The sequence below is a fragment of the Hermetia illucens genome, chromosome 5 (assembly GCF_905115235.1).
Source record: "Hermetia illucens chromosome 5, iHerIll2.2.curated.20191125, whole genome shotgun sequence".
NCBI classification, from domain to species: domain Eukaryota; kingdom Metazoa; phylum Arthropoda; class Insecta; order Diptera; family Stratiomyidae; genus Hermetia; species Hermetia illucens.
In genome coordinates, this window is record NC_051853.1 from 24626038 (window position 1) to 24645444 (window position 19407).

General features: G+C 39.1%; 2 protein-coding genes across 5 annotated transcripts in view; one reads left to right on the forward strand and one right to left on the reverse strand.

The window, feature by feature from the left end:
- Positions 1-19407, reverse strand: part of LOC119657591 (E3 ubiquitin-protein ligase Ubr3) — a 114962-nt gene that overhangs the window by 11940 nt on the left and 83615 nt on the right. The gene's annotated exons all lie outside the window — the stretch shown is intronic.
- LOC119657592 overlaps positions 10618-19407 on the forward strand; it is a 33905-nt gene continuing 25115 nt past the window's right edge. Inside the window, exons 1-2 of the mRNA XM_038064575.1 lie at positions 10618-11126; positions 18480-18797. Of these exons, the coding sequence (XP_037920503.1) occupies positions 10863-11126; positions 18480-18797 (582 nt within the window). The 5' untranslated portion in view covers positions 10618-10862. The remainder of the gene's footprint in view (positions 11127-18479; positions 18798-19407) is intronic.

Sequence of the window (19407 nt, forward strand, 5' to 3'; positions counted from 1 at the left end):
GACCACTTATTTTTGACGAGGAACCCACTTTCATTTGTGGTTATGTCCATGGCAAAAGTAATTCACCAGATGCTACCTTACCTCTGCCTTGGGCCCAGCGTGACCAAAAGTGGTTGCTAGGTGCTATTTGCTCCGCCTAGTTTAAGCGCCCTGAGTCAGTCCTGGCATTTAACATTGCTGTTATCTGAGAATGGAGAAATCCCAACAAACTGCATATATGAAAATCCGCCCAAAACATTAATCGCTTAGTGAACGAAGGTATGCAATACCCCCAACAGAAGGATAGGACTTCTCTATAAAAGGCGAATTTTACAGCCCCGCGACTATGTTTGGTAGGAAATACAAAAACTGAAGCAGACAAGGACTAACGTATACAAATTTCTTCCACAGTGAAGCTGAAAAACAGAACGAAGTTCTGAAGCAGGGACCTATCTCTTAAATAACAACACGAGGCTGATTAAGAAGCGATCAAACGACAGGCGTTGAGCAGTCCCTTGATCTCCCATGGTGGCGTAGAGAGAAATGAACATTTTGCTTCCAAAACTCGGAAACTCTTCCCATAAAGTTAAGTGGCAGAGACTAAATGTCGTTAGACACCCCAAACATTTCTTGTCAGAATCAAATTAACATACTGCGAAATTTATCCTGTCTAAAAAGAGGAAAATATACAGAAGTATTTGGGCATTCTAAATGGTGATAGCTAGGCATATGTTGAGTATTACAAGATGATAATAGTCCATTCTGTGACAAGGATATAATATGAGTGCCTCGTCACTTTTGCAATTTGTGGGGAAAGCTCCAGCTCCAAGCCCGCAGGCCTTTTGTTAGGTTCATTATACTATCCCTGGAAATCGCCTCAATGGTCTTCTTCCTGCGGCGTTTGTAAATCTGAGGACATTCTCCAGAGATAAAGAATGCCCAGGTACTTCGTTAAAGAAAACCTTACCAAGGTATCTTCGTCAGAGGCGTGAGGAGCGGGCAGCTACATATGAACTATAGGGCCGTCTCTTCCTCCTCCTCACAGTGCCTGTATATAGCCGAGATTACCATTTCAATTTTTTCCATGAGGTAGTTTAAAGAACAGTGTCCTGTTAAAAGCCCTACTAGGGTTTTCATGCCCCACTTCTGAACGGACAATAAAGCGATCTCGGATTCTTTCATAAAGTTTTTCGCCTGCCGGCAAAAGTTGAAATTTTCTCTATTTATTTGCCTGAATCCTTGTAATTTTACCCTTCAGAGTAGACTTGAAAGCGGATGGCCGGATACCAAAAGTTGGTTCTAATACCACCAACTTTCTTGATATGTCGTTGCTGTTTATTACTGATAACGCTGCTCGACTGTCAGAACAGATGCGAATAGTGCGACTCCTCCACTTTTGTTGCAAACAATCTTCTGCTGCTAATGAAATCACATATATCTCCGATTGGAATAAGGTCGTCATTTTTCCAAGAGGTCAAGCCAGTTCTATAATCAGATTTCCCGATCCGTCTTCAATGACTGACTCGTCGGTGACAATTATTAAGTCTGTAATCCCAAAACACCAGTAGCCATTTATTGACCATTCTTCTCTCCAGTAACTGTGGAGGAGCTACGAAAAATATGGGGTCAAGGCCCCAGGTTTGAATGGCATCCCCAACGGAACTTTGAAACTCGCAGTGGAGATTAGGCCCGGCCTTTTTGCTAACACTTTCGATGCGTTCCTAAAAGAAAGAATACTCCCTGTCCAGTGGAAAAGTTGGTATTGTTTCGCAAACCTAACAGGCCACCTGGAGATCCAGGATCATATCATCCTATCTATCTGCTGGATACAATGGGGAAGAGAGTCATCTACTACAGACTCCTACCCATCGTCGAAAACAGCAATAGCTTGTCGGAGCGCCAGTTTAGTTTCCGACGTGCCCACTCTGCGGTGGCAAGCTGGCAAAAGGCGTACTGATTTCTGGCGGCTGCTGTGCCGTGCTGGATGCGAAAAACGCATTGAACTCGGCCAACTGGAATAGAATTAACGGCTGACATGGGTGTCCCCAGATATTTAGCGAATTTGGTTCAAAGTTACCTCTCAGAAAGGACTCTCTGGTACGGGACGGATGAACGCTCCAAAGAGTACATTGTCACAGCCGGGGTAGCACAGGGACCGATACTGGGTCCCCTGTTGTGGAAGGCTGTGTATACTATAATGGGGTGCTTGCTCTTCCCGTCACAGAGGGAATGGCGCGAGTGTACGTAGTGTCGGTGGACGCGCAGGCTTTTTCTCAACATTAGGCTGTGGTTTGAGCGGAAACATGGGGAGGCCAACTACCACATTAGCCAGCTCCTCGTGGGATACGGTGGTTTCTACAGGCAGTATCTGCACCGCTTTGGGTTGCATTATTCTCCGAATTGTCCTAGATACGATGACATATCGGAGGATCCAGAGCATGTTATGTTTCATTGCTCAAGGTTTTCAATGGAGAGGAGGGACCTAAACTAAGCTTTGGGTAGGAGTGTGAGGCCGGAGAACTTAGTTGCGGAGATGCCGATGGATTGAAAATACATGAGGAGTCGCTGAAAGAGCAAAGAAGGAGAAAAAAACCATATCATCCGCTGGCATCAGAGCCACTGTTGACCAAAAGAATTTCCACATGGTCGCATGAAAGTATGATTGGCCGCCTTTCCACACGCCAATGGTATCAAGCCTATATGCGCCCTCTGATTCCTAAGTCTAAGCAGTTGAGTTGTCTTTGTCTGTTGAATTTGCCAACCGTTTCCTTGGTTTTCCCACTGGTCGTTGTCCTTCGGGTTGATGTTTTAAGGAGAAGGTATCGGCCAAATTAAAACCAAGTGGCCAAAGAGAACCTCTATGTGGTGCCGCTGGGAAACGCTATATTAATGCTGATTTGTTGTTCATGATTCAACAGGCGAATGCTCCAAGGCCTAATTACGGCGATCAGACCCGAATTTGTACGGGGACTCATCTGAGGTGATGGTGCTCCGAGTTCATATGTCTCAGAAGAATTCCTGGGGCGATTATTAGCAGTTGGCGCTCTAGTGAGAGTTTCATGGAGCTTGTGGTTACTTCCAAACGAACGAGACACCTTCGGACCTCAAACGTGGATTTGCATTCCAACTCGGGCGCCGTACTCCTTAGTTGGATGGAAGTTTGGTCAGTTCGTAAGAAGACCATAGGGTTAGGCTTGAAAGACGGGAACTCACGTTAAACCATTAGGATGGAACTGACCTTCGGGTTTTCCCTCGCATGAATTTTTAGGTATTTGAATATAATGCATGAGTTGTAGATGGCCAAACTATCGCAACTTTTGCCTCTTGATGATTGTGGAAATTTCTGACTTTTAAAAAGTCCAGGGCAGAGAGAACTCATCAGACGATGCCTCATCTTTGCCTTGGGAGCAGCGTGACCGAAAGTGGTGGTAATCGCCCCATTTATATATAATCGCAAACACCACATGATTGTGAATTATACGAGTTTAGGTCTTCAATAATTCAGGAGTATAATTGGAAAATTTCAAGGAAGGTTCCAAACTGGCGAAACAAGGAAGCCCTGCAGAAATATTGGAAGTACAACGTCTATCATATCTTCGTCTTGTCAAAATTGGTCTGACTCTTAAGAATGACAATGAGCCAATCATCAGCTTAGGTGAAAGTACAACGCTAATTGCGAAGCTTTAAGATAAATTTTGGGTTTCCAATTGGAGGATGAAGATGGATGATCGTGATGAATGAAGGCAAGTACTTCGAAAGTCTAAGGACGAAATCAGTTTGTACTGTCATAAAAGCAGAAAAAGGAGGCTTATTACTGGCAACCCAATTTTCAGAGTTTGATAGTTATGATTCCCTGTTTTTATGTGAGGCGATATCCACACTTACGTAGCAGGACTGTTAATACCTATAGATCGAAGAAGCTTACTAGCACGTTTATTCGCCAGTATATATTCAATTCCTTTATCTGAAATTTTCTAAAGATTATTTTAGCCTTAAATCTATTACGGATTTCTGTTACGGAAATCAATCAGATACAATTTGAAGAAATTAAACACAGGCAATCTTGGGGTCTATGGATTGTCTCTCGGTAATGCGTATATTGGAGTATTACAAATGAAGGATATATGAAGTTGTCACAGCAGCAACTCTCGCCTTTTTTGAAGAATCCAGAAATATATGTGTGTTCGCAGCTTACTTTACAGCCATTGTAATAATAGAACTTTGCATCGCACGCAATATGAGCAACATAATACAGCTAAAAGGAAATCATGCCCAAGAGTTCAATGAAGACTTGCAATTCATCAGAATTGATAAATAGATTGAATTAAGCGTTTTCATATCTTTAATTTCTTATGTATGTGGGATCAAATTTTCATATATATACATATGTTCGGATATAACATTCAATTAGAAACCATACATTTTCTCGCAGGCACTCGAGTACGGACGGGACAGTTTTGAATAAACACACACGTTTCTGTGGTGTGAATGAAGAACATTAACAAAAGTACCACTTGTAAGACAAAAATATTCGAGAGACAATGAGACAACAAATGGCTGATTATAGGTTCCATGTGGTAAGCGAAGAAAACACTTTGAGAAGTTTTGTGGAGAAGTGCCCGAAAAAGAGAGCCATGATTCAATGTGGTTTACAAATGATAAACTTTCTTATAGAATGGTTGATTCATAAAAATTTCCACTTCTTGAAACGGACAAGTGCTGATTATATGTGCCGTTTTAGATACACACAAATAGATGGTTTATCGAGTCTAAGGATGCCGAGCTTGTTCATTAAACTATTTTGGTTCTGATAAGAGACCGACAGAGTAAATGCCCAAAAATTCTTTTTCTATTACACAGGCCAAAGTCCTGTTCATACTATCGTTATTCTATATGCATCTTCCCAGTTATGAATCAAGTGCAGGACTGCGTCGTTCAAGTCGACTACTTACAGGTAAGATCAGAACATTTCATTCTTAACAACACATCGAGGCTACCTATTTGTTTAAATTAGGTACTTTTAGCCAATACAACGGAAAAATATCTTGGAAGGAAATCTTTCGTTTTAAGACTTAGGCTAACAAACCATCTCCGAATTCAAACCATGAACAGGACAACCAAGCCAGATAACGAATACAATAACCTTCTGAAATCCAAAAAAGCAATAGCAAACATCAGCGAGATCATTAGGTTCCTCAAATGGTGTATAAAACGGAACGTTACACCTAAAAGCCAAGGAATCCATATTTCATCAACCCTACCGAAAGGCGCTCACCACAACACAAGCGGGCCAGGGTACAATAAAGAAATCGAAGGAACAATTCATACCCAACTATGCGATTAACAGATCCAATGAACACTTTATCCAGGAACAGCTTTCACTTCTCAATAAACGCTTGAACTTTGCCATAAGAGACCCCACTTTCCCCAAAGAGGACATAATAATTGACATCGAGGCAGGAATATACATTAGAAATCAGGCGACTACTGGCCCCCACCAAGCGAATGGCCACAAAGAAAAGAGCATCGTCCAATCCAATCCAATCACAAAACTATTAAAAAGTTAAAAGAGAAACCCGTTTTCTACTTACCAGCAGACAAAGAAAACGCAGTGGCTATCATGGACAAAGGAGCATATGACGACTTAGTACGTCAAAAATTAGAAGAAGGTATGTTTCATGTCATCAGGAAGGACCTTCTGCCAAACTCCGTTAAAAAGTTGGAAAAGGCGCTGGCTGAATGGAAGCCCATTATTAAGAAAGCAGCCGAATTGAGAATGTCTAACCCATCTCTGCTCAGAATCAAATGCCTCCCCAAAATACATAAAGAAGACAACGAGATCAGAGAGATATTCGCAGCAACGAATTCACCGACCCAAAATATTGCGAAGTGGCTCTTGGAAGAAGTCAAAAGGTTAAATCTAAAAATAGGACAACGAGCAGTGGAAAACGACAGAGAAGTCATTGCCAAACTCAACGATCCCGGAGGGATACAAAGTGATGAAATATTAGTATCCTTCGACGTAAAAGCGCTGTTCCCAAGTGTACCGATGAAGGAAGCTGTACACTTGTTCGAGGAATGGATCACGACACACGACAATTCATCCGAATGGAGGAAGAAAGCTAAATTGTGTTAGAAATGGGCCTTCACATGCATGAGTGAATTCTATTTCACATTCAGGAATAAATTTTATAAAACAACCTCCGGGGCAGCAATGGGTAACCCCCTCTCACCGTTGCTACGCAAAGTATATATGTAGAACCTGAAGAATGAACTCGAGGAAGCTGGGGCATCCCCGAGATTCTGCATCAGATACGTGGATGACGTATTAGCAATTATCAAAAGGGAAGAAGCAGGAACAATCCTCGAGAAACTCAACCGGGCACACAGGAGGTGAACACGAAACCTAGGCAATGGATAACACTACCCTACTCGGGTCGGACGCAGAACATCAAAAGGCGGCTACATAAACGTGGATTCCGGGTCACCTCGACCAGCAGACGATATCTACTCAGGACCCGGTTACAATCAGTCAAAGACAAAAAAGAGTGTACGGAAAAAAAGCGGCATTTATAAAATCTCCTGCCCAGACTGCAAAAAGATTTACGTAGGGCAAACAAAACGGAGGCCGAATCCGCTAAAAATACGATAAAACCCACACATAAGGTCCACGGTTGCCAGACATACAATAGAGCAGGGACACCATATGTCGTTGGATAATGCCAACATCTTGAAGGAGATGAACGACGTTAGGAGACTAGATTCCTACAAGAATCTCCCCATCTCGAAAATTCCCCCCGAAAAAAGGCTAAACACGGACATGGGCAAGAATTTTTAGGAAGAATAGAAACCTAATTGATATATTATAATCACAAGAACAGCCATAAAAACCCAAATGATGAAAAACTTTTCAAAAGATAAAACACTGCAGAAGGGGACAGTTGGTCCCCAAAATACGTATGCGTTTAAATTAGATACTTTTAGCCAATAAAACGTAAAAATATCTTCCAAGGCAATCTTTCATATTTAAGGAGGTTTTCTTATGTGGGGGTTTACAGAAATAGATTTTTTTGTTTTATTTATATTCTAGACTCTTAAACAAAATCTAATATAGCAGGCTGGCTTCAGGCTTGAATCTTTATTCGACGGTTTTGTCCTCAATATAATTAATGCACATGTCGTATTTTTGAATTTATATAAGGAAGCAGATATCATCCTGTAGCCATTTTGGTCAGGGTGCTTATCAGACCCTGCTTAATCTCTGCCCTGGACGGAGTCGCAAGTCTAATTTTGCAGCTTGGGTGCTTGCCCAAGAAGGTCCGTGGACCACAACCATAAAACTAAGTTGCTTCTCAAACGGTCCGGTCCGGCATCTAGTGGATAGCGGACTTACGATTCCTTCAATTCCTAAAGAAAATCTATTTATATTTTGTAAGCAGAATATGTGCACAATTGATTTTCAGATTGAAATCTAAAATATTTACCAAGGTACAGCAAATAGAAGAGCACGAGTCATGTTGGCGTGCATACAAAATTTTAAACGCAGTTTTTCTCAAAATCGCATTTTTAAGGTTTTGTTTTACACAAAACAGACTGTCTGTCTGTCATAGGCTTTTTCTCGGAGACTGTAGCAGTGATTGACACCAAATTTGGTGTGAAGGTGGGAACTTTGAGCGCTCACGCATACAGTGAATTACATCCTGTGACGTCCAATTTAAGGGGAGGTCCCCATTTATGCAAAAGGGGGGTGTACATTTTTTTTTCACTAAATATAGTCATGTGGGGTTTCAAATGAAAGGTTTCGATTAGTGCTTTCCGAAGCTGGTCTTAGTTTTGACATTTGTTGGAAAGGCGGGGAGTTCGGGAGTCGACAGTGATCATTTTTTTAACGGGGTCATTCTCAGAAATTGTCCAACTGAAAAATCTGAAAAAAATCAGGAGGCTGTCACTATATGGTGGCTAGGCTCCGAAATACCCTCCATATCGATATCCCTTCAAATAAAGTTAATAATATTACTATAATTTTCAGTAATTGGCTACAGAACCTCCCTTAAGTTCATCCTAGCATCACGAAATTTTGCTGATATATAGTTTGATCCTACCAAGTTTGCTGGAAATCGCACTATTACTAACAAAGTTATAATAGGTCAAAGTTGACACTTCTTTAGAAATTCCAAATTTTGAATGTCAATATCACCCAAAAGTGGATATTCTCACATAATATGTTATATGCGCATATTACGTGTTATGTACACACTCAAATGTCTTTATAAAAGAAATACACAAAACCTTTCATACCTGAAGCGTCCAGCTTCCGGTTTGCCGACTTGTTCCAATTGGTGGGAAGCACAAGTAAAACTCTGTTCAACCGATCGGGTTGAAACTTTTGCATAATATTTTACACATTTGTAGTTCTGATCTGAACCACGATTATATATTTTCGTTAGTAATTTCTAGATTTTGTTGTGGATTTTCAGTGAAAAATTGACCCGATTTTTGTAGATTTTGCATGACTCCACCATTTTAATATTTAAAATTATAATTGTGATTCGGACGATAGAGGCAAGGCACCGAATAAGAAAACGTTTGAATTCTTGGGTTCAAATTACTACAAATGGAGATGTGCCTCCTCCCAATAACCCAATAACATAGAGAAACCCACTTTGACCTAAAACGGTTGAAATATCAAGCGGCACATAGGATAATCCTGTTAAGAGAGCCCTGGTAAAACAAGGAATGCTGATTGGAAAATCGGCATCTAGAGCATACATACATGTACTACCTTTAGAAGCTATTACGATCTGTTACATAAGAGCGTGGTCACTGTTAAATAATAACAACAATTGATTTTTCGAAAATTCGCAAATTTATTGATAATTTGGTCGTCAATACTCAATGCAAATACCTCAGTAGCAAGTCCAATCTCCTGCATTGTCAATTATAGCCTGGCACCGTCGGGGCATACTTTCCACTAGTTTTTCTGCATATTCTACCGGAAAAGACCTCCAAATTTTCCGAATTTGTCGAGAAAGTTGATCTAAATTACATGGCTTGCGTCTGCGAAGCTGCATTTTCATCAGAGCCCACACATTTTCTATGGGATTTGCATCCGGTGACTGAGATGGCCAATCTAAAGTGACAACTCCGTTTTGCGCCTTCCACTCGCTAGACGGTCGACTCCGATGTTTCGGATCGTTGTCCTCTTGAAGGATCCAGCTTTCATTTTTCTTGATATACCATTGCTTAGCAGATGGTAACAAAGCCTTTTGATATATTTTATTCATTTTTTTCGGCATTTAAATGCGCGGTAAATAAGAACAGAGTACCGAAACCTTTGTTTGAGAAGCACCCCCAAATATGGACCTTGACGGGGTGTTTAACAGTCCGTTGAAGCATCCTACTGGTGGAGGTTGTCCAGGCGTGTTTGATGCTCGGAATGCCCAGAAGGAGGATTCATCAGAAAAAATTACGTTGCTCCAATAGCGGTCCAAGTTTTCCTTCGCCCACTCCACTCGTTTTTCAACGTGTTTTGCACTCAACATTGGTTTTTCCAAAGTACTGCGATATTTCAGTTTATTGGCAAGCAAGTGCCTGCGAATCGTTCCGTAAGATATGTAAACACTTTTTGCTTTCAAGTTCACAGCAGCTCCACGTAAAGTGAAAGTGGGATCTTTCGAGAACAATGCGAGAATCTTTTTTTCGTCTTTTTTTGAGACTTTGCTTGCACTTCCGCGATCAGAAAAATCATCAACGTTACCGACCTTTTTATAGCGATTTATCCACTTGCTAACGAACTGCTTCGACTTTCCCATATATTTCGCAGCAGCAGTTTGCGTTAATTTGGGTCCTTTTTCATGCGAGAGGCGTAAACAGCACTCATTTCGAAAAACCACTCAATTGAAGACTACATTTGACAGAGAGCTGACTGTTTACAAAGAGCATGAAGGACTGAGGTGCCTCTATGTCATAGAAAAAGAAACAGGACGCTCTGATTTTTGATCTACGTGCAACAGTGACCACGCTCTTATGTACAGACTGTATAGTGAAAATGGAACTGCTGAGTCTAAACTTCTAACATGCTTTTTCAACAGTTTAAATTATCATTTTCAAAAATTTACGAGAAATGCTGAAACATTAAGTTTCAAATATCTGATTTCAGACCTCTCTCCACAAGATTATTATTCTGAGTATGTACGTATGTACCATACATAGGTACCACCCTCCTTTATTTTGCGTACATAATCGTACATGTGACACAGTGAAGTGTGACCGGGCTACAATCTTTTATTGTGCTGGGAACATTTTGAAAACGTACGAAACAAAATAAAGATTGAGTTATAAAAGTTCTTGGTAACATCGATTTAAAATTTGGATGGCTTGAGGAGAATTCTGAAAAATTAAGGCACTTTAGGTTGGATCTAATTAAGAATATGTGCACATCTAGCTGTAAGGGCGACTTGTAAAGTGCCAGATGATGCTAAAACGTGACCGCTAATGCTGAGTAAGGAAGAGATACTAATCGTGGCCTCAGAAATCTTAATACGGCCACACTGATAATATGGTGGGAGATCTTGTTTCTTTCAACCTAACTATCTTAGCCAAATTGGCATCACGATTCACGCTATATCCATAGTACACCACAGTGCAATAGAGTGTGGCTGAGAGTGGACACTGCATCGTCAGCGCTCCCATAATTCGACCCCCTGAAACACAACACAGTTGCAGACTACGGATTCCACTTGTGTTGTCGTTCGTTTTAGGGTGATAATAAATGGTAGCACTCAAATCGATAATTTCGTCTAGGGGGCCGGTTTCCATTTCGCCAAACAAGTTATTTTACGTACGAATCAATCTGAATTGAATCGAGATAGAAGATTTCCCAAATGAAGCGTTTTGTGTTATCAGTGTCGCTATTATTAGTCCTAGTATTGAGTAATGTGCAGAGAACAAGTGCAATAATCGATGATGTCTTGGATGTTATACATATCGGGAAGGAGGTTGCAACGGGTGTTCTGCAAGCATGGGATATAGTCGAGCAAACAAATTTCGGCGACCAAATTGATTTGCCAATAACTCGAGAAAAGCATAAGAAAGTTTTGCGACGGTTGAAGGAACTTTCACGACAAATTGAAATGGCTGAGGCGAAGGTTTGTGTACATGTCTATTTATAATTTTAATAATGGATCGACTCTTGTCATCGTAACAAATAAAGATTTCTCCATTATGTGATAATTTCAAGTGCGTGCATAGAGATATGGGTGGTCAGAAAGTGGAAGCAATCTCCATGGCATGGATAGATTATGGTTTGACATAGTTGGGATTATAAGAGCTTAGGAATTTGTGTGTGCGAGCTGTATTGAAATGAATCACTTTAATTTACATCAGCATCTATCAACACAAATCTCGTTTTTCTTTGTGCTGAAACGTGATGTGCTGAAGCCAGATACTATCGGATTATGTGCATGAATCATCGCCTCAAACAAATCGGCGAGTTGAGCAAGACGAGGACTTCGCACGCGCGAGCCAAATGATTGGACTAGGGACTGACTGTATATGCGTTAACTACGGGCAAGGGAGAGAATTTCTTATCTACATGGGCGCCGAACAATCCATCTTTGTGCTTATATCGCTGCTTCAGTGTACAATGTGCAATTTAAATGGGGATTTCCCTATTATAAGACAGAACCAATGAAAGTTCATTGGTCTTAACGGTGTATGGTGTATTCAAAGTTCTTAACAATTCATAGTTAGAAAAACTTAGTCAAAGGCATTACCTCTAATGGGAAATGCAAACCAGGTCTGGAAGACAACAATTCTGACTCATCTCAGGAAAATGAACGTTAGTAACAAAAATACTTGAAAAACGTTAAAAATGTGAAAATGTTCGTTTTCAAACTGGTTCCAAAAACTTTGCTGCCTAAGGCATAGTAAGCACTCATAGACGAAATCGCGCTGTCGTGGATATAGATAAGATTCTATGATTGCCTATTGGCAAATCGAGAACAAATTGTTGTCGTCGTGCTAACGCCGAGTCTATGATTTCCAATCTCAGGTGAAACAACAAAACATGAAACAAGTTGTGCAACATTTTGCCGGTATACGTGCTCATTCCTTAAATAAATAATGTGATCTAAGCGAAGGCATTTCTATTACAACTAGTTTAGCTTAACATGTGATAAAATTTCTAGACCACCAACCGAAAATTATAGGTTTATTCGTAATTATTATATCTATGACCAAAATGCTAGATTTGTCAACAGAAAATCTTTGACTTTGGTTCCGTGCGCCAAGCTTAAGTATCTACAAACTTATTTGTATCTATCGCTTTGAGGAGTATAGGGCATCCATACAGTTTCTTCTTCTTCGTATTGTTATTTTTCTCCTATTTTGATAATGACTTTCATTATCATTTCACACATAAGCTCTGCAAGTGACATACCCACAGGAGGGGAGCAACACAATGACGAACAGAAACATCCATGATGAAACGGGATCCGATCCTGTAACAACGAGGTTGAGAGTCGAAAACTAACATATCTCTCAGAGCCGAGGAAGTCTTGGTCATCAACATTGAACCGTATGTTTGGAATAATTGAACGATGTAACAAAAGTTTTAATACACAATGAAAAGTAAACAAAAAGCATGTAACGTGAAGAGGGGGAAAATGAGAATAAATAGGATAGGAATTTGGAATAAATACGATATGGAAAATTCAGAAGTAAGAAGGATGATACGAACAGGGCTGAAAATGAGCAATCTAACTATAATGGGAGTATTGGTCTAGGTCGCGCGTATATGTTATAAGTGACTTCTAGAGAAGGAAGAAAATGCAGGTACAAAATTGTGAATAGATTCAAACACAGCAAATAAAGTGGATAAAATTGAGAAAAATTACGATGGCTCCGAAAAAGGTCCCTTTGGAAGATCGTGAGCGAATAGTAACGCTCCGTTAAATAGGTTAACGTTACCAAAAAATCGTACAGATGAGTAAACATTTTGTTCGTCCCAACTAAATTAATAGATTCACCGCCTTATTTTCACTAATGACGGAAATCACTTCTATAGTGCAATTTAACAAAACTCTCAAAGACAGTTTTTGAAATTATCAGCAATTGAAGTTTCCACCAAATTCAGACTGAAAAACCCGCGCCATGTTGTGTGACGTCATAACACGACCCAAGAAACTTCAGTAGCCCGGCAACTGGCAATTACTCATAAAAATATAAAACTGTCAAAATTAATTTCCCGCGTGAGATGCCAAGGAGGACGATGAAATATTGTTTCGTGGCTTGCTACACAAATAACTCCACAAAAACTCCGCAGAAAGCTTTTTTGGCTGTTCCGAAAGGAGATTGCTTTAGAATTTGGTGTCACTATTATTCGAATTCAAATCAAGTCACAAGAGAAGAGATACCGCTCAGGGGAAATCAATTTTTTTTGGTGGCCTGAGAAACTTCCAGTAACCTACGTCTTATCGGCGTTCAGGTAAAAATGTCAAAATTTGCTATATAGATTGTTACCCTTAATGCCGAAACGTAAAGTAACTTGAAGGATAATCCATTCACGCATCAATTTCCCGCTTTCCTGTTAAAAACTGATTGATTACTTGAAAAGTAACAAGTAACAACAAACACTAAACCAGATACCTTCACGTAGATAAGATTCAAATTGCCCGCTTGATGACATCACCGCGTTTTCTTTTCCGCCTTGTGAGAATGCAATTTTTAAACTATTATAATTAACAAATGAGCGTTCCGAATTGGTTTCTTAGTGGATATGGTAATTCGACAGGTGAAACTACTATTTCGGCGTAAAAAAACATATAGTCATTTTCTAACACGGGGAGTCTATTTCTCATCTCAGAAGCGGGAAGCTCGGCGATTCAGATAGGACATTTTTCGTGTTTTATCTTATAAAAAAATACAGTTCCATTTGGGCAAAGCCGCTCAAGTATATGTATTAGGTAAGTCAGACTATCCACTAATCTGATTCTCAACATATCTACATATGATTTTTTAGGGTGCATAAAATTTACACGCAAAATAGACAATTTTGACCTACTACCCAATTTCTTAATAGTATTAGAATTTCCACCAAACTTCCCAATATGATGCTCTATATTGTGGTCTACATTACTGCAAATTATTCTACACTTTTAATATGAAATTCTACACTTTTAATAAAAACTTGTTGTTCTTTTTCGTTGGTGTGGGTATTTATTGCTAACAAGTTTCTTGTTAGCACTGATGAAGGGAACAAGTGGTTCCCGAAATATCGGTTTTTGCAAGAATAAATACCCCCACCAACGAAAAAGAAACAACAAGTTTTTATTACTTCAATTAATTAATCGTTGGAAACACCGCATAATTTCACTCTGTTATTACATGCTGTACTAATATCAACTTTATTTGAATAGATATCAATGTGGGAGTTATTTGAGGCGTAGATGTCATACCATTCAGAGACATCATCATGATTTTTTTCAGATCTTTCGATACCTCTCTCTAATCCTAATCCCGGCGAGTGTACGGCCCAACCCATTGTCTCCTAGTGCAATGGCTCTAATCGGCTTAAAGGCCAAAGTGACTGGAGCAGGTCTGATGAGAGGGATCTGTGTAACACAAAACCTTATTAAAATCGTTCGTATGTCTGTCACACTCTTTTCTCGGGAACGGTTATAGCAATTGACACCAAATTTGGTGGAAAAATGGGAACTATGAACGCTCACGCAAATAGTGAGTTACATCATTCTACGTCGAATTTAAGGGGGTGTAAATTTTTTTTCACCAAATATGATCATGGGTACCAAAGAAAATATCTCGGTTAGTACTTTTCGAAACTAGTTTTAGTTTTAATATTTGTTGGAAAGGTGGGGAGTGTGCGGGGGGTCGAAAGTGTTCATTTCTTTCACGGACCCATTCTCAGAAACTACCCAGCCGAAAAAAATTGAAGAAAAATCAAGAGGCTGCCAGTATACGGTGCCTAGATTCCGAAATACCCTCCATATCGTCAGTCACAATTTGCCGTTGGATGCTGCCGTCATTTGTATTTAATTCGGATTCACCGTTACAATACAAACAATATTGAAAATCAGTTAATTCATTTATTGTACCTCCGCACGTTGAAGAACTTTGGTTGTTGCGTAACCATGGAATTGTTTATTGACATCCAGCCCTCACCCCAGGTCTTTGAGCTCGCGAATTAAGTCAAATTGAAGATTCTGAGCATAAACTCGACGTGTAAGAATCATTCATACATTCCCGATTAAATTCAAATCTGGAGAACGCACTGACCAATCCATAAGAGGCAATCCTGTTTCCTTAAGTGTCTAACCCCACTTGTAGGGCAAAAAAGGTCATTTTCATGATTTTCTCAAAGAAAACTAGGAAACCTTTTTACACCATCATTATATGATTTAAAGTGCAAGCTATAAATAGGTAGGGTAGGTAGGTATCAGTGGCTGCTCCGAGGAGCCCAATTAGCACTTTGATGCGCCATTTTGATGCCAGAAACTCCTAAGACCGTGACTGTTGTTATGGGAGCAGGGGAGGCAGAGTCCAGCCTTCAGCTTCAGAGCCAGCCCGTAGCATTCACGAAGGAAAGCAGCTCTCCGACCCTGCAGCTAGAAATCTCTCTGAGGTCCCCAAAGAATGGTTTACCCAGTGTCCGTAGCCTGACTCTAGCCAGAGCTGGACAATCGCAGAGAAAGTGCATGAAGATTTCCCTTCCTTGTCCGCAGCTTCGGCAATGCGAGTTGTAGGGTATGCCGAGCATGTGGCATGGTCCCCTATGGGCCAGTGCCCCGTGCAGACCGCCGCAATAAATAACTTTCAGTATTTTTTTCTTTTTTTAAATATATCACAGTTGTGTTATATGACCAAACTAGTGTTTGATTGAAGGATTTAAAATAATATGCATTTCTCACGAAATGGCGGACAGTCAAAGTTAATGGCTCAATTATTCATTAAAAAAACAGTCGTTTTTCTCCTATAATACCGGTATTTTTTATTGAAAAATAAATCGAACGATCAAACACTATTTTTTCATGCACTGCCTGTCAAGTTTCAAAAAGACCGGTTCAGTAGTTTTCGTATAATTTTAGTCACATGTCATTTGTAGAAAACTCCTTTTAAAGTTTCAACTTCAAGTCGTTTGCGGTACAGATTCTTCTCCTTCAACGATCTTATCTCAGATAATTTTATTCGAATCGACTTGAAATTTTAAGGACGTAGATCGACTTTTTTCCAAAGTCGCAAATGGGGTTAACTCCTTATTTTAACTAAATTTACGTTAGCTGGCTCATCATTCATGAGACAAGGAACAAGTTTCCAAGATAATCCAGCATTCCTCCAAGCTCATCAATGTGCTGTACCACGACGGCTGGCGAAGATCGTTATCTTGTACAGTGGAAGCTTTGAAAACTATGGTGAAACGTTTGTAAGCCGAAATAGGTTTTTTTTGACTGCCAAAACATGTGTGTCAATTTCGCCGTCATAGATGTTATCGGTTGTGATTTTCGACCCAATATAGGAGAAGAGAGAGAACTCCTATCTTTTTTGTTTTCAGTTTATTACCATCATATTTCGAGTCTTGCCTTGATTAATGTGCAATGATTTGGATGAAGGCAGCTTGTACGTGTCTGGTAGATAGGCAAGCGTTTGTGTGGATTTAAAGAAGGTGGCGCCTCTGACATTTATGTTAGTTTCAAGGTTTACTTTTCCCAAGGATCCCCCCAGCCCGTTGTTCATGGTAGAAGATCTTCCATTAATTGAATAGCTCAACTCATCTTTTCAAAGATGCATTTAGGTTAAGAAGAAAGAATACATATTTAGCGTGCACTTTAGTCAGGAATTTCTATTTTTTAACAATAAAAACAGAATGCCCATCACAATCAACAAGAAGGACTATCGAGCCTCAATTTCATCTATTATATGATCTAGACTAAATACCACCATTTTGTTTCTGCTATGCACATATGTCTCATACAATAATTCAAGCCATGGGTTTATTTGCTTCGGGGGAAGTCCAAGTATCAGATCTAATTTTTCGGAACTAAAACCCATAAAATTCAAAATGAAATATGCATCAAGGACCTAGGAAAATTCATTTAATTTCAGGCTGGATGCATGTCTTTTCATCTGCAAATGCTGTTGTATTTCAACAACGATTTTAGCTAATTTTTCCTACGAATTCAGAGTTTAGTCCAAAAAGTTGTTATCCTTTTTACGTATTGCATTACCCGTCCGACTGTCAAGCATGGATTACGATAGATCAAGATTCTAACCAAATAGTAAATTATTTCTTCCACCAGCTTTGAAGGGAAAGGGATTATTTAAAGAGGATTAAAAGATATAGTGCCTTCTTCGGAGGCTACAATCTACAATTTGAATATAACAATTAACATTTCTTCGAATTCGCCACGAATCTCGTTGAAATAGAAAATGTCACTGGAATTATGTTGCCAATAATAGTAACTTTCACTGGAGTCACATTGGAATCACGTGGAATTTCGTGATTATATTTATTAATATGTTACATACATGATTGATTGCTTCTGTGAAAGAACCCTTTATTCATCACTATTTGGATATAATATACTAATATTTTATCAAGGCTAAGTTAATTTAGTTTTTATCATTTGTGGATCTCGGAATAGTTGGAAAACATTCTTGGAAGCCGTACATATGTTATATTTTTTTCTCTATTTCAATAAACGGCCCCAAATTATGGAGTTAAATTAAACATGTTTTCTAAAATAACCCCCGCAAATTAGCAAATGGAAGTAGATATCAATAAATATCTTTTGAAACTTTTTGATATTAAAATGAAAAACAGAATGGGAGGAAATTTAAAAAGGCATACAACAGCGGGATAGAACAAAGACGAGTTTAAAAATCACTGACGATCGAGATTCAAACCCAGGGTATTAAGATCAAGAGATTGGCGCTCAACCATTTTGCTCTTTGTATCAACAAAGGAACGGCCCTAAGTTTGTTCAGGGAAATTGACCTGGGAAACAAAACACATTGGCAGTGAAAATGAAAAGTTTAGTGCAAATCTTATTATTATTAGCAGAGTTTAGACATCTTCAAAATATACTAAAAATAATATGCAATATTATTTCTGGTTAAATACGCAACAAGAAGCGTTTATTTCAAGGTTTGCTTAGCGAACTATAACCTACGTAGCCTAAATACAAACATTTGTTTCGTTATTACTGAGAGGACGATATCTGTATTTGGATAATTAACGTTCCAGAACCAGTAAAATCTCGGTAAAATTATTAACCTTAAGAAGCAAACATTTATGATCTCAACCTAAAGGTGGAATATGCGGTCGAAAACGAGCCACTTTGGTGTTAGCCATCGGAAGTAATGGTCATTCATTTGTATATAAATTTAACATTTTCCACGAATTGTACGAATTGTGTAAATTTGTGTAAATAAACAAGTCATTACCTTTTAGAAAAACTAACAAATTTCCATTTTCTACTTTACAGAGTCACCACCAGGCAGCTTGGACGATTGACTCAATAAACAAATACGTTACAATGAACACTCAACTTGAGTTAACTTTGCTAAGAATGCGAGATATTATTAACCCTATATTAGTTAGATTCAAGCAAATGAACAACTATGCCAAGCATCGTAGCAAATTAGAAAAATCAACGCTTATCAATTTTGCTGAATGGACTGTTTCACCCAATGCCGATGCAATAAACCATTTATTGGAGAATCTGTTTATATTGTATTCCGGTAGCAGTGAGTTACGTACGCGTCAACCAGGAATTCTGAGCCTGATGTCAGACAATTTGAAGGTAAATTTTTGAATTTCGTTTATTGTGCTTTTAAGCATAATATTTCACTGGGTTGTTGTGGTTTTATATGATTTGGCGTCATTACTTTTGGTAAGTAATCATGAAAATGGCTCCAAATCATTCAATATAGGCGAGCCTATCATACACCGATATTTAGAGGAGACAATTTTAAAATTGAAGAAAACAAATCAAAGAAAGCGAATTAAGAGCTTTTTTTCATAATAGGAGACCAAAACCTACAAACTCCAGAATCAATTCCAGGAACTAATCAATGAACGTGACCCTTGTGTACTCAGCACGTTTTCAGAATACAATAGTGAATCCAATACTACAAAGTCTGATGCGCGTGTTGCTCAGATGATCAGATAACAAAGTTTGTTTTTCAGGAAAAATGGATTAGTAGAATGTTGAAATAAGACCAGGAACACATTCCGTGTATACCTATGGTACTTTTTAAGCTAGACGGATTTCTTGCAAAAATACGGATAGCTCAAGAAGAATAATGGGTTTTTAATAATATCATTACTGGATTACTGGATAAAGCCGATAGATCTGCCTTTCTAGCCAGTTGGCTAGCCTGCCTTACTGAAAAAGTACAACACTGGATCTT